The sequence below is a fragment of the Bos indicus genome, chromosome 25 (assembly GCF_029378745.1).
Source record: "Bos indicus isolate NIAB-ARS_2022 breed Sahiwal x Tharparkar chromosome 25, NIAB-ARS_B.indTharparkar_mat_pri_1.0, whole genome shotgun sequence".
NCBI classification, from domain to species: Eukaryota; Metazoa; Chordata; class Mammalia; order Artiodactyla; family Bovidae; genus Bos; species Bos indicus.
The window spans coordinates 23670416-23682894 of record NC_091784.1 but is presented as its reverse complement, the minus strand read 5'-3'; the positions used below and the strand labels follow the sequence as shown (position 1 = coordinate 23682894).

The 12479-nt window shown below is 42.8% G+C and overlaps 1 protein-coding gene across 6 annotated transcripts in view; it reads left to right on the top strand.

Annotated features, from left to right (window-relative positions):
- The window catches only part of ARHGAP17 (Rho GTPase activating protein 17), a 100050-nt gene that overhangs the window by 52527 nt on the left and 35044 nt on the right, over positions 1-12479 (top strand). For all 6 annotated transcript variants that reach the window (XR_011564050.1, XM_070779827.1, XM_070779830.1 and 3 more), the window contains 6 exons: positions 759-832; positions 1969-2080; positions 2322-2398; positions 5889-6000; positions 9492-9560; positions 9721-9802. Coding sequence is in view for 5 of the 6 variants with exons in the window: in XM_070779827.1 (XP_070635928.1) it covers positions 759-832; positions 1969-2080; positions 2322-2398; positions 5889-6000; positions 9492-9560; positions 9721-9802 (526 nt within the window). In the remaining variant the exon portion in view is untranslated. The remainder of the gene's footprint in view (positions 1-758; positions 833-1968; positions 2081-2321; positions 2399-5888; positions 6001-9491; positions 9561-9720; positions 9803-12479) is intronic.

Below are 12479 nucleotides of genomic sequence, written 5' to 3'. Positions count from 1 at the left end.
CCGGCCGTCAGCACTAAGGTCTGGCTCCGTGCCCTCACCGGGGTGCCTGGTCAGGCCACATAAGCGCCCTGGGCTTCCCATTTCCCAGCCACACTATGCGAACATTAATCAGATGACCCTTATGGTCATTTCCAGCTGAAAAACCAATCTCTGATAGGAACAGGAATGGTTTTATGCTTAAAAACCTTAAAAATCTCTTTTGGATATTTAGCTTGGTATTTTCAAATTTTTAACTGAAGCAAAATCTTTATGATTACAGCCAATGTAAGAGCCAGTTTAAGAATGAGTATTCTAGCAGTTTTTGAAATTTGAGCAGTTCATGGCATTTATTTGCCATGATAATCAGAGGGCATGATCTGTGTCTTATGTCCCATGTCCCTAGTGCATGGGACATAGTATGCTCTTGATTAATCAGTAATTATAGTAATGACAACAACAACAGTAATAATAGCAGCTTACATCTTCTAAGTACTTACCATGTGGGGGGTTGCTTGACCTTGATATATCTCCTTTAGTCAACAGACAGCCCTAGGACCCGTGTACTGTTAGCCCGAATTTCCAGGCATGAGGAAACGAACACAGAGGTTAAGTCAGACTATTGATACCTTTGAGACCAGGATCTAAACCTAAACAAGTATCTCTTACCTGTGCAGTGGACCTGGAGGAGAAACCAATGACTGATGATCTGACGCAGGTAATTAAGAACGGGTGTCAACTCTAATGAAAAAAACAAAACCCCATTGTCTTCTGCCTTCCAGAAAAAACTCCCTCTGACAGCTCTCGCTCAGAATATGCTGGAAGCATCAACTCAGCTAGAAGACTCTCTCCTGGGGTAAGAACTGACTGCTATCAGAAAGAGAGCCGAGCGCCCTGTGGGTTGGTGGAAGTGGGTGGCTGGGGGGGCGGCCTCCTGTGTGACCAGAGGGACCGTGAGCATGGTGGCATGGCCCATCTGCCAGGGGAATGGCTCAGGCGCCAGGGGAGGCCCCTGGGATGCTAGAGAATCTTTCTTTTAATAGAAGCAGGGATTGACGCTACAGAGGGCCGATGATGAAGTAATTGATAGGTCAGTGTTTATTCTGCTGAGCCTGGGTATAAAGAGCTCAGTCCCTTCCCTGGTTCAGGTGTTGACTCAGACTTATTGGAAGGCCCTGACCAGTCTCTTCCAAGGCCCTGTCCAGTCTCTTCCAATCCTTAAGAGTCACTTCTTTAAAGATGATCACCGTAATGGCAGTGGAGGTCTTCTCAAAATAGGGCCTTTGCTGAATTATGTGGCTCTTTTTTTTTTTTTTTTTTTACAGTGATCATGTATTATATAGTTTTAAAATCTAATAGTAAAGCTGTTTTCATTGTAAAAGAGAAGGCTGACCTTTCCTTCCACCTGCTTCTTTACGAGGCTAGTGTTCTTGGATCCTGTCAGCTCTCTCTCCTGCTGTAACACGGGCCCTCCTTTCCCAGCTGGGTATGACCTTTGGACTTTTCAGCCCATTTCCAGGGTCTGCCATGTTCTGCGCCCTGTAGTTCTCTGTCGTTCTTTGAAGGGCACTGCCTAGGCCGTGAAGACAGAAAACAGATACAGTATAATGAACTTTATTATTATTTTCTAGCAGACAAAAAAAAACAGAATAGAATAATGAACTTGATGTATGTTTTAAACGATTTTCAGAGATATTGAGAATTCTTGGTCGTCCCCTGATCCAAGGACCTAACCTTTCAGTGAGTTGTCACCTCACTGTTTACACACATCCCACCCATGCACACACACAGTGTACCTAAGATAGTCTTGTTCATTTTAAAGAACAAGCCTGTGGACTCACACCCTAATAAATTTATAACATTTTTAAGGCTCTATTGTGTAGCGCCCTAAGGTGTTCCCATCGTGGGGAGTGTGGAACTGGCTTAGTGTGGGTTTTGGGGGCCAGATTTAATGGATGTACGTGTGTTGTCGGGGTATATTGTTTTTTAAAGGAAGATGCTGGAGACGTGTGGAGATGCTGAGAATCAGCTGGCTCTGGAACTCTCTCAGCACGAAGTCTTTGTCGAGAAGGAGATTGTGGACCCTCTGTACGGCATCGCAGAGGTGGGGGCTTCAGTGGGGGCTTCGGTGGGGGCTGGACGGGGAAGGTTCACTTGTATCTGAAATTTTAACAATCAGTGCTTTTGACATTTACGCTTCTTTTTGGAAGTAAGGGTAGTAAGCAGAGGGTACAAAATCCTTTGCCTAAAGAGAAAAAAATTTGTAAATAAAGACTACACTTTCAAATGTTAAACTGAAAACCCTGGAGCTCGTCCCACGTGGTGTATTGGTGTGTTCTTTGCAGGTTGAGATTCCCAACATCCAGAAGCAGAGGAAGCAGCTCGCCAAACTGGTGTTAGACTGGGACTCGGTCAGAGCCAGGTAAGATAAAGCGGAAAAATAACCCACAATGCTGTCTTCCATGACATCCCCAGCAACCACCCCCCTCCTCAATACAGACAAAGACCGCTGGGTGGACAAAGCGAAAGTCACTGCAGACTCACACACCTGACTCACAGACCAAGTCACAGCCCACTGACACCTGCTTTCCGGCCTCATTCTCCCAGCGGGACGGTGTTAGAACACCCTGCTGTTAATCAACCAACAGTGAAAGGAGACAGGAAAAAAAAAAAAAAAAAACCTAAGTGTATTCAGGGAAGAAGAGATAGTTCTAAGAAAAACTAAGAGCGTTGCTCTTGGAGTAGTGGAGTGTAGGAATAAATAGATCTGTGATCTTAGCAACCGCGAAGGGTCCCACTGTGTCAAGATACACTCGTGTGGTTTTGATTATTTTTCATAGTCAAGGGATTCTGTGCTCCACTCCATCCTAGAACAGGCGTTCCTTCACGTTTCACGTGCTTGTGGAGAACAGACAGGACTCAAGGAAGGGAGTAAATCGTCCTTCCTTCTCAGAGCATAGTTAGTTTCATTTTTTAGTTGTAACATTTTATCGAACCTCTCTTCCCCTCTGACCTTCTTCTCATCTGCACTTTCCTGTGGTCTCTTTTCCACAAGATGAAAGGACTGTGGAAAGGGGAACTCAGTTTCCTTCCAGATGAAGGGAAAGAGCCTGACTGTAAATTTTAAAAACATGTAAGAAACTGCTTATGTTCTGCCAACAACCAGAAACAGGAAGAACTATATCTGAAGCTGCGTCTGCAAATAGATTAAAAAGCACTTTTATCTTTAATTCATCACTGCAGACCTTGTAATCTATTGTATACTCAAATGTTTTACTGTATCAGAGAAAACATCATGCGATACATTCAGAAAAGCTGGGAAAATAATTCAAAATACAATATTATTAACTCAAAAATAGAAAGAAAGAAATGCTGTGCTCAACAGGGAGGAACTAAGTAAAACCAAGTAACCATCCCAGAGGGCTGATGTCAAGTGACCTGTCTGTTAGCGCTCCGGGCTCCAGCCTCAGCTCCTTCCGTAAGGGCATTTGTATCGATACAGGGATTGACAAGCTTTTTCTGTAAAAGGCCAGATAAATGTTTTCAGCTTTGCCGCCCGGATGCTCCCTGTTCCGGCTACTCAGCTCTGCTGTTGTAGCATAAAAGTAGCCCTGGGCATTGTATAAATGCATGAGCAAGGCTGTGTTTGAATAAAACTTTATTTGCAAAACAGGTGGCTTTGCTGAGCCCTGCTTTGTTAATAGTCGTCATTGTGCTCTTGTGAAATAGATGTGGTTATTTCTGTTTGGCAAATAAATGGAGACACAGCCACCATTTACTGACTTTCTATGTGTCAGATGCTTTTATCGCAGATTGAGAAAGTCTGTAACAGGGCTGCGTTTCCTTGTTTCTAAGATGTCATTGAGTGTCAGATGCACGACTGATTTAATACCTGATTTCAAGAGGGAAATGAAATAGAAACACCACTGTATTAAATGTACAAATCAATTGGTAAGACACATCCTGATATAATAAATGTTGAGATGATAAAAGAGACATCTAGGAATTAACATGTGGTGAAAATGGTAATTGCCACCACCTACCCGGGTGCTTGCCGTGTGCCAGATACACATATGTGGTACGTCAGTTCTTCGATTCTCCCACCAATCCCTATCAGTTTGCCTGTTCATGTTTTCAACAGACATGAAGTAGGTCTTTACTGTGAATCAGACTCTGCTGCTGCTGCTAAATGCAGAGACCCTTCAGTGAGGGTTGTCGGGGGACGGGGGTTAGGAGGTTCTGTGATATCTCCTACTTTGAGAGGAGACTTGTATTGCGGAGACAGGAGGCACCTGCACATGGCGTGTCTGTGACTCGCTTTGGCCCTGAGACACAGTGAACAGCAGGGCTAGGATTCTGAATGCAAAGTCCATCATCATCTTGCCATCTGTGTACGTGGGATTAGAATCTTGTGGCCAGAACCAGGATCGGGCAGTGCAGGCTGCCCAGTGGTAGATTTTTGCTGAAGAAAAGGAAGAATGTTTTTATGGTTAATTAAACAAAGCTATGAGTCCTTCTTGCTGGAGTTGGTTGAGCAATATTGTAGATGCCTACCTGCCCGGAATTTACATCTGCAACACACATATCCCATAGGAGATTTCAACACTGATTCTTCATCCTGCGTTCATGGCTCTGTTCATGTAATGATCAGAGAAACTGAAATAGATGAATATTTCCTTGTTACTTTTACTTATTCCTGTCGTTTTTCCCTGGAGGAAAATGGTAGCAGCTAATATCAAGTGGGACTCCATCACGTGCACACGCATATACATATATGTTTGTTCTCTCCTTCGTTGCTTAGGACAGTTCTGCCGTGCAAACGGTATTTGTTTTCTTAGTTTTGCAGATGAGACAACCTGAGGCACAGAGAGGTTAGACCATTGCCCAAGGTCACACAGCTCATGAAGGCAGAGCTGACCTTTAGACTTGAGCCCATCAGACTTCAAAGTCAGTGCTTTTTCCATTGCCAGCTTTGCTTCAGCAGATTTACTGAAGCCTTGTTGTGGAGGAGTGCAGCATATCAGGAGCATGAAAGAGTGGAGCAGAGCCTTTTGAGGGCAATGCAGTCATCTGGGAAGCTTGATAAGTTGCTAACATGGGTTCTCATCTGCATCCATATAACATCCATGTTTAAATTTGAAGTGCTAGAACTTTCCACAATAGCAGGTATGTCCATATTTAAAAAGAAGTCAAAACACACTTGAAAACCAAAGAGAAGTTGTTTTAGAGTGTTATTCCCTATGCACCGCCCCCCTGCCATGACTATTGCTGTATAATTTGGGGGAAGGGAGTCCTTTTGACTTTCTGTGAAAGGAATGTAAACATTCCACATTATGTTTCAGATTTGCTGTAGCTGTTGTCTTTGGAATATTAATCCTTACAAGTGATTTTAATTCTTAAAGTGCTTTCACTGCTATCGATTACTAGTTCCGTGATTGAAGTTCTGGCTTTCACTTGCTAAAAGTAGTCACAAGTCAGGACAGTTGTTGGCAGTGTTATAAGGGGTCCTGAAGAGCAGCAGCTGACCCCCAGTGGCACAGGGAACATTCTAGATCAAAGAGCACAAGGGGGTGTTTCATGGCAACGATCCCAAGATTGAACTCTAGAGGAAGAAGTTCCATGGACTGATCTCCAGCAGTGGGGCTTGCGTGAGACAAGACGTGTCAGTTCCGCTCGGAGCAGACAGCTCCTCCCAGCACTATGAGAGTCCGGTCCCGGCGGGAAGGCTGTGTCACTTTCACTTTCCTTTCTTAGAGGATAAACTCCAGAGAAGCTGGCATCCTACGTACTGACACCTGTCCCAGGTAGAATCAGTTTTGGGAAAGGAATCTGTCTCTGTTAGATCCTTGACTCCATAAGATTGCGTATATAGAGTGGATTCTCAGATAATACCTACCCCTGTGCTTCTGCAGGTGGAACCAGGCTCACAAATCTTCAGGAACCAACTTTCAGGGGCTTCCATCAAAAATAGATACCCTAAAGGAAGAGATGGATGAAGCTGGAAATAAAGTAGAACAGTGCAAGGTAGGAAAATTCCCTAATGAATGTGTACTTAAATCAGTCTTTTGGTTTTTGCAAGTGATGGATGAAAGGTCAAATATTGCAAATTATTTAATGTCTTCTATAATTCCTATTAGAATTCCCTGAATGATGTTCAAGGTGGTTTCTATTTTCTTCTTCCTTCTTTGTTTTCCAAGGCTCTACATTGCTTTATAATCAGAACATTATTTTAAAAATTCAAGTAGGATTTTTTTTTTACAAAACTTGATTAAAATGTCTAAGCTTATTTAAAACAAAGATTTTAATAGGTATACCTATGGCTGATTCATGTTGATGTATGGCAGAAACTAATACAACATTGTAAAGCAATTGTCCTCCAACTAAAAATAAATAAAATAAAGAATGGGGGGAGATAAAGGGAGAAAACTATAGAAAAACATATCATAAAAGTTATAGACATTAAAATAATGCAGAGCAAGCACAACAACAGAATCGTATAGATTTTCTAGAATGAATGCTATTATGTTTAAGGGTTGGATATATAGTAATGGGGTCATAATATGTCCATAAGAAAGGGAAGGATTAGTTTTAAGATGTTGCTAGGACAATTGGTTTCTCACTTGGGGAGAAATATAAAATTTGTATCTCATAAATTAAATTCCAGGCTAGGTGGTTAAGTGATCTTATTCTCTATGCATTTATCTACGAAAATAGATGTTTATTCCAAATGTTATTTGAGGTGGTAAAGAAACAAGTCTTTGGTGACTCTTAGAATCATGGCCTGAAACTTTTCCTCCTCTTATTATTCACCATTTTCCAAAACTGGCATTAGGACTGGATAGTTTGGTTTATTCAGGTTACGCTATAATTCACTTTTCAAGATAGGAAACTTTGGACAATTTGCAGCAAAACGACTTGTTGAAAATAGTACAGTGGGTAAGAATTAATACTGAAGTCATGCCATAGCCTTTGCATTTAAAAAGATGGTAACCACACAAATGCTTCTGGTAAAAGTCTCACATTGGCTTTTTCTTGTTCAGAGAGTTGTAGCTTTGCCATTGTCATTCATATCTGGTCTAATCTAGCTCTCAGCTGCTGGCTCCTTATTGGATATAAATTTGACTAGCAGTTTGGAGAAGGAAATGGCAACCCACTCCAGTATTCTTGCCTGGAGAATCCCATGGACAGAGGAGCTTAGTGGGCTACAGTCCATGGGTCTACAGTCCAAAGAGTCAGACACAACTTCACTTTCACTTTCATTTTGGGTGTCTGAACTGGTGCATTATGGGCTGATGTCTCTTCTCTGAACTTCCACACCATGGCTTGTGGAAAAGTCAAATGGTGAAAACATATGAAAATATTTTCTCCTCCTCTCTTTATGTTAACTTCTAGTTCCCTAAGATAGTTAGGAAACTATCTTACCTACTATGAAGCTACCTACCATAAGGTAGTTTCCTAAGATCTAAGTTCTGGTTCACTGATTCTCTCTTTCACTGTGTATGATCTGATGTTTAATTAACATCGAGTTTTGAGTTCCACTGACTATATTTTTCATTTTAAAGTTCTAATTCTTCAAGCCTGCCCTTTTTGATATTGCATTATTCTTTTTTAATGTTTTCAGTCATTTATGTATGCTTAAGTCTTTGTTCATTTTGTTTTCTTAAATTTTCTGGGAGAGTTTCCTTTATGGTAGACTGTTTCTCCTTTATGGTGGACTGTTCTGCAGTTTTGTATCATGAGCTTATTTTAAGAGGAACTTTATCTGTGGGCCTTCTTGGAATTAGGAGTCAGTCTCCCAGAGAGTATTGCCAGTCCAGGGCAATTTTAAACTAAACTTTCTCATCTTAAGGATTTCTAGACCATACGTATAATCAACTCAAACTCCAAAGCCTCATGAAAGTAGATCTGTATTTGAGAACTCTCAGGGAAATGTTTTACTCTCCCAGATCTAGAACCCTATCCAAAACAGAAAGTAGTACACTAAAAAAAAGAATATATATGAAATTCTATACATATGTATATGAAATTTTGAAATATGGGTATATCCAATTGCCCAACTTATCAGTTTTAAACAAATTATTTAATTTTTATGTAAGTAATTCATTTAGTTGTTGTTCAGTCACTAAGTTGTGTCCAACTCTTTGCGACCCCATGGACTGCAGCACACCAGGCTTCCCTGTCCTTCACTGTCTCCCAGAGTTTCCCTCAAACTCATATCCATTGAGTCGGTGATGCCATCCAACCATCTCATCTTCTGTCACCCCCTTCTCCTGTCTTCTCTTCCAGTGAGTTGGCTCTTCACATCAGGTGGCCAAAGTATTGGAGCTTCAGCTTCAGCATCAGTTCTTCCAATATTATTCAGGGTTGATTTCCTTTAGTATTGACTGATTGGATCTCCTTGCTGTCCAAGGGACTCTCAAGAGTCTTGTCCAGCTCCATAGTTCAAAAGTATCGATTCTTTGGTTCTCGCCTTCTTTATGGCCCAGGTCTTACATCTGTACATGACTAATGGAAAAACCACAGCTTTGACTATGCAGACCTTTGTTGGCAAAGTAATGTCTCTGCTTTTTAATATGCTGTCTGGGTTTATCATAGCTTTTCTTTCAAGAATTCCATGAATTCTTTTAATTTCATGGTTGTAGTCACCATCTGCAGTGATTTTAGAGCCCAAGAAAATAAAATCTGTCACTGTTTCCACTTTTCCCCCATCTGTTTGCCATGAAACGATGGGATCAGATGCCATGATCTTAGTTTTTTAAATGTTGAGTTTTAGGCCAGATTTTTCATTCTCTTTCACCCTCATCAAGCAACTCTTTAGTTTCTCTTCACTTTCTGCCATTAAGGTGGTATCACCTGCATTATTATTGATATTTCTCTGAGGTTATTGATATTTCTCCCAGCAATCTTGATTCCAGCTTGTGAGTCATCCATCTCAACATTCCGCATTATGTACTCTGCATATAAATTAAATAAACAGGTTGACAATATACAGCCTTGACGAATTCCTTTCCCAATTTTGAACCAGTCTGTTGTACATTAATTCAAATATCAAAAGTATAAAACAGTATAAAGTCTTCCTTCCACCCTTGTCCTTCTCCTCCTAGTTCCCACTGCTCCCAACAGGTAACCCCTGTTATTAAGCAAACCCTCTTGCTTTTTTTCCTAGAGGTATTTTTATACAAACATGGTGGTAAAAATCTTTCCTCTCCCTCTTTTACACTGGTAGTAACATACTATCCCAGAAGTAATGTTCTGTTTCATATCTTAACAAGGCATTTTGATAATAAACCTTAGAGGTTTATTATCAGGCCATACCTAATAAGATCAGGCCATAATAAGCTTGCTTATTCTTTTCATCATCCCTATGTATGAGTATACCAATCAGTTGATGGACATTTAGTCTGTGGCTGTTTCATCACGTTTTGCTCTTGGAGTTCATGGATATCAATTCTCAGATGCTATTTGCTTTCACTTCTCTTTTCTTCAATGACACATCTCCTCTTCCACTTACCCAGGATCAACTTGCAGCGGACATGTACAACTTTATGGCCAAAGAAGGGGAGTACGGCAAATTCTTTATTACGGTAAGCACTTTGCCCTGGCGAGACATGAAAGCACTGTAAAAGTTGAGTCATTTTAGCTTTTTTTTGCAAAAGATGTCATTTTTGGTTTTGCTCAGCCATTGTGTGTATGTCCATCCAATGCTAACGTTACTTTTGTTTTTGAATGTGGGTCTGTTCTCAGTTATTAGAAGCTCAAGCAGATTACCATAGAAAAGCATTAGCAGTCTTAGAAAAGGCCCTTCCCGAGTTGCGAGCCCATCAAGGTAACGTAACCTGCGTGCTGGCCTGACGCCTCCTTCTCGCCTCTGCCACTTCCGCCTCTGTTCTTCTTCACCCAGCTCCTTTGCATGCGTTTCCTCTGGACAAAGCTGCTCTGCCTCGGCGGACACTGTTCCCCAGCACACTTTCATCTTCCCTTGCTGCATTCTCTACTTTCTTCCAAGCCCAAATTAACATACTAACGGAGCATTCGCAGTTCTTCTGAAACCTTCAGTTGAAGAGAAAGCTGCACCCTTTGGGGGAGCGCCTGTTCTTCTGTCTTCTAAACAGGCTCAAAACCTTCTAGTCTCTAATTACCTTCTCCCAAATCAGTTACTTGTTCCATAGGGCGTTATTCTGGCTCTGGGATTCCAGGAGCATACACTCTAGGAAAAAAGTTGGGGGCTTCCCAAAAGAAATTTTAGAAGCCAGTACCTGATACCGCAGCATTAGGCATGTAATCAGTGTGATCGGGTCATGAGAACGTGACCATCTCCTTCAGATCTTGTTCTCATCAGCACTCACTTTGCCCACCGTGTTCAGGCACATTGCTGATCCTACCCTTGAGTTACGAGCAGTCCAAACTTTCCCTTGATGCTTAGTTTTGATTCTAATCCTCTCTGATTTGCTATCAGAGCATCTCCCAGCAGAGATCAGTAGATGATCAGACACTGCTGTCCCCTTTAGACATGTTACATGCATTGCCTTAAGGTATGGTCCTGACATTTGGAACTTAAATGCCCCCGACAGAAGCCTTGGTCTTGAGCTGAAAGAGGATTAAGCCAGGCGCTGAGTGTGACAACTCCATGATTGTGAAACATACACATGTGTGCGTGGGTGTGGCTGTGCTCACACACTGGCCCCTCAAGAATACCACTCCTCTCTCCTAAATATTAATAGTAGGCAATCCCAACAGATAGTCTTTGTGCCTGAGAGTTGTTAGATTTCAGAATTAGAAAATTCTGTGTCTTGCCTGACTCTCTAGCCCATCTCCCATCTGATCCCATCTCCTAACTCTTGGGTAATGGGGTTGAGTCACAGTGCAGAGGAATGAAGCAGCCGGCGAACACTCAGCCTTGCAAGGGGCCAGCTCTTGCTGGCCAAGGTCAGAGCGCCAAGAGCCTGTAGTTATGGGATACCTCCTATGCTCAGTGCCCTACACAGGACAAAATAGTAAACTTCACCATCTTAGCCTTTGAAGCCTAGTCTGGAAGGGTTGGCTAAAGGACACAAAAAATAAATTTCTTTAGCAGCTCCACTCCCCGCTTTTGAAAAGCTCCTGTTCTATTTTTACCCAAGGCTCTTTTCCCTGGAGAAGCATGTCAGAAAGTCATGGGGAATGGGCAGGGGCAGGCAGGCGTTTTAGGAGGGACAAGCCGGCATGTGGCGGGAGCAGCCGTCGAAAGAAATGAGATTCTTTCTCTCTTTCTGAGGCTGCTGCCTTCGCCCAAGCCTTGCAGTTCAGCCCCTTCCACCTCTGCCTCCAGTCTGCCTTTTATCTTAGTTCTGTCTTCCTCTTCCTTCTTCTCTATTTCTAGAAAGACTCAGAGTGTCCTTATGGTAGGCAAAAAGCTCAACCTCCCACCCAGCGCCCTGGTCTTCCACTCTGGTCGTCTGACCTTTGTTCAGTACCTGCTTGTCCTCAGCATGGAGGCTCCTTTCATCACATTCTCCTTGGTTTTTCTGGGAGGCTCTTCAAATGACTCGTTTCTATTGACCACCTCAATTTTCTAACCACCTTCCCACCCGTGTGCTTTGTGGTCTGATTTCCACTTCCAATCACTTTACGATTAAAACCAAAACTGGAAGACAAAAGGCACTGCAAGCCCCATTGGGTCAGTGATTCTGGATCGTCAGATTCTGGCATGCGACGTGGCTTGAATGGGCTCTTCTTTGCCGGTTCCCCCACTCATTTTGTGTTTTCCACCACTGTTGGGGCTGTGTTTTCTCCACATCAGAAATTGAGCCTTTTCTGCGATCCAGTTCTTGCTCCTGTGTTCTTCTGCCTCCCGTCTTCCCCAGCTTTTCTTTCCAGGCCTCCACTCTCACCCGCATCTTCATCCACACAGCCTCAGTTTCAGGCGATGACTGGCTGTTGTCTTAAACTCAGCATATCTCAAGCAGCAAACTGATGCTCTCCCACACCAGCTGACCTTTCCTCCACCTGGGCTCCTTAGGACCTCCTTTCCTTCAGACAATCCAGGTTTCAAACCTCAGAGCCCTCTTTTCCTTCCTTTCTGATGCCTCCTCTCCATTCCCACTCACGACCCCATCACCTAGAGCAAGGGTGTGGACGAAAGTGTCCGTTCCCAGACTCAAGATCCCTGCTCTCTTCTCAGCCCAAGTCCTCCTGGTCTACTTAATTCCTATCCATCTTCTAAGACTTTCACCAAGCTCCCTTCCTTGAGAAGCCTTCTCTGACAACTGAAGCCAACAGTGAACACTTGCGTCTCCCAAATCGCTCTAGCGTTTATGGTCTACACCAGAAGTCGCAAACAGCCGTTTCTCATTTAAAAAAAAATTTTTTTTTAAACTAATTGCCATCACTTAAAAACCCTAACAGTCCTAATCTCTGGCTTGTCTTGGAAGTTCAGAGCGTCTGGTGATGCTGGACGTGCTTTCCCGCACAGTGACACGGGTCCAGCTCCCAGGAGTGGCTGCTGCCTTGGGACAGACCACACA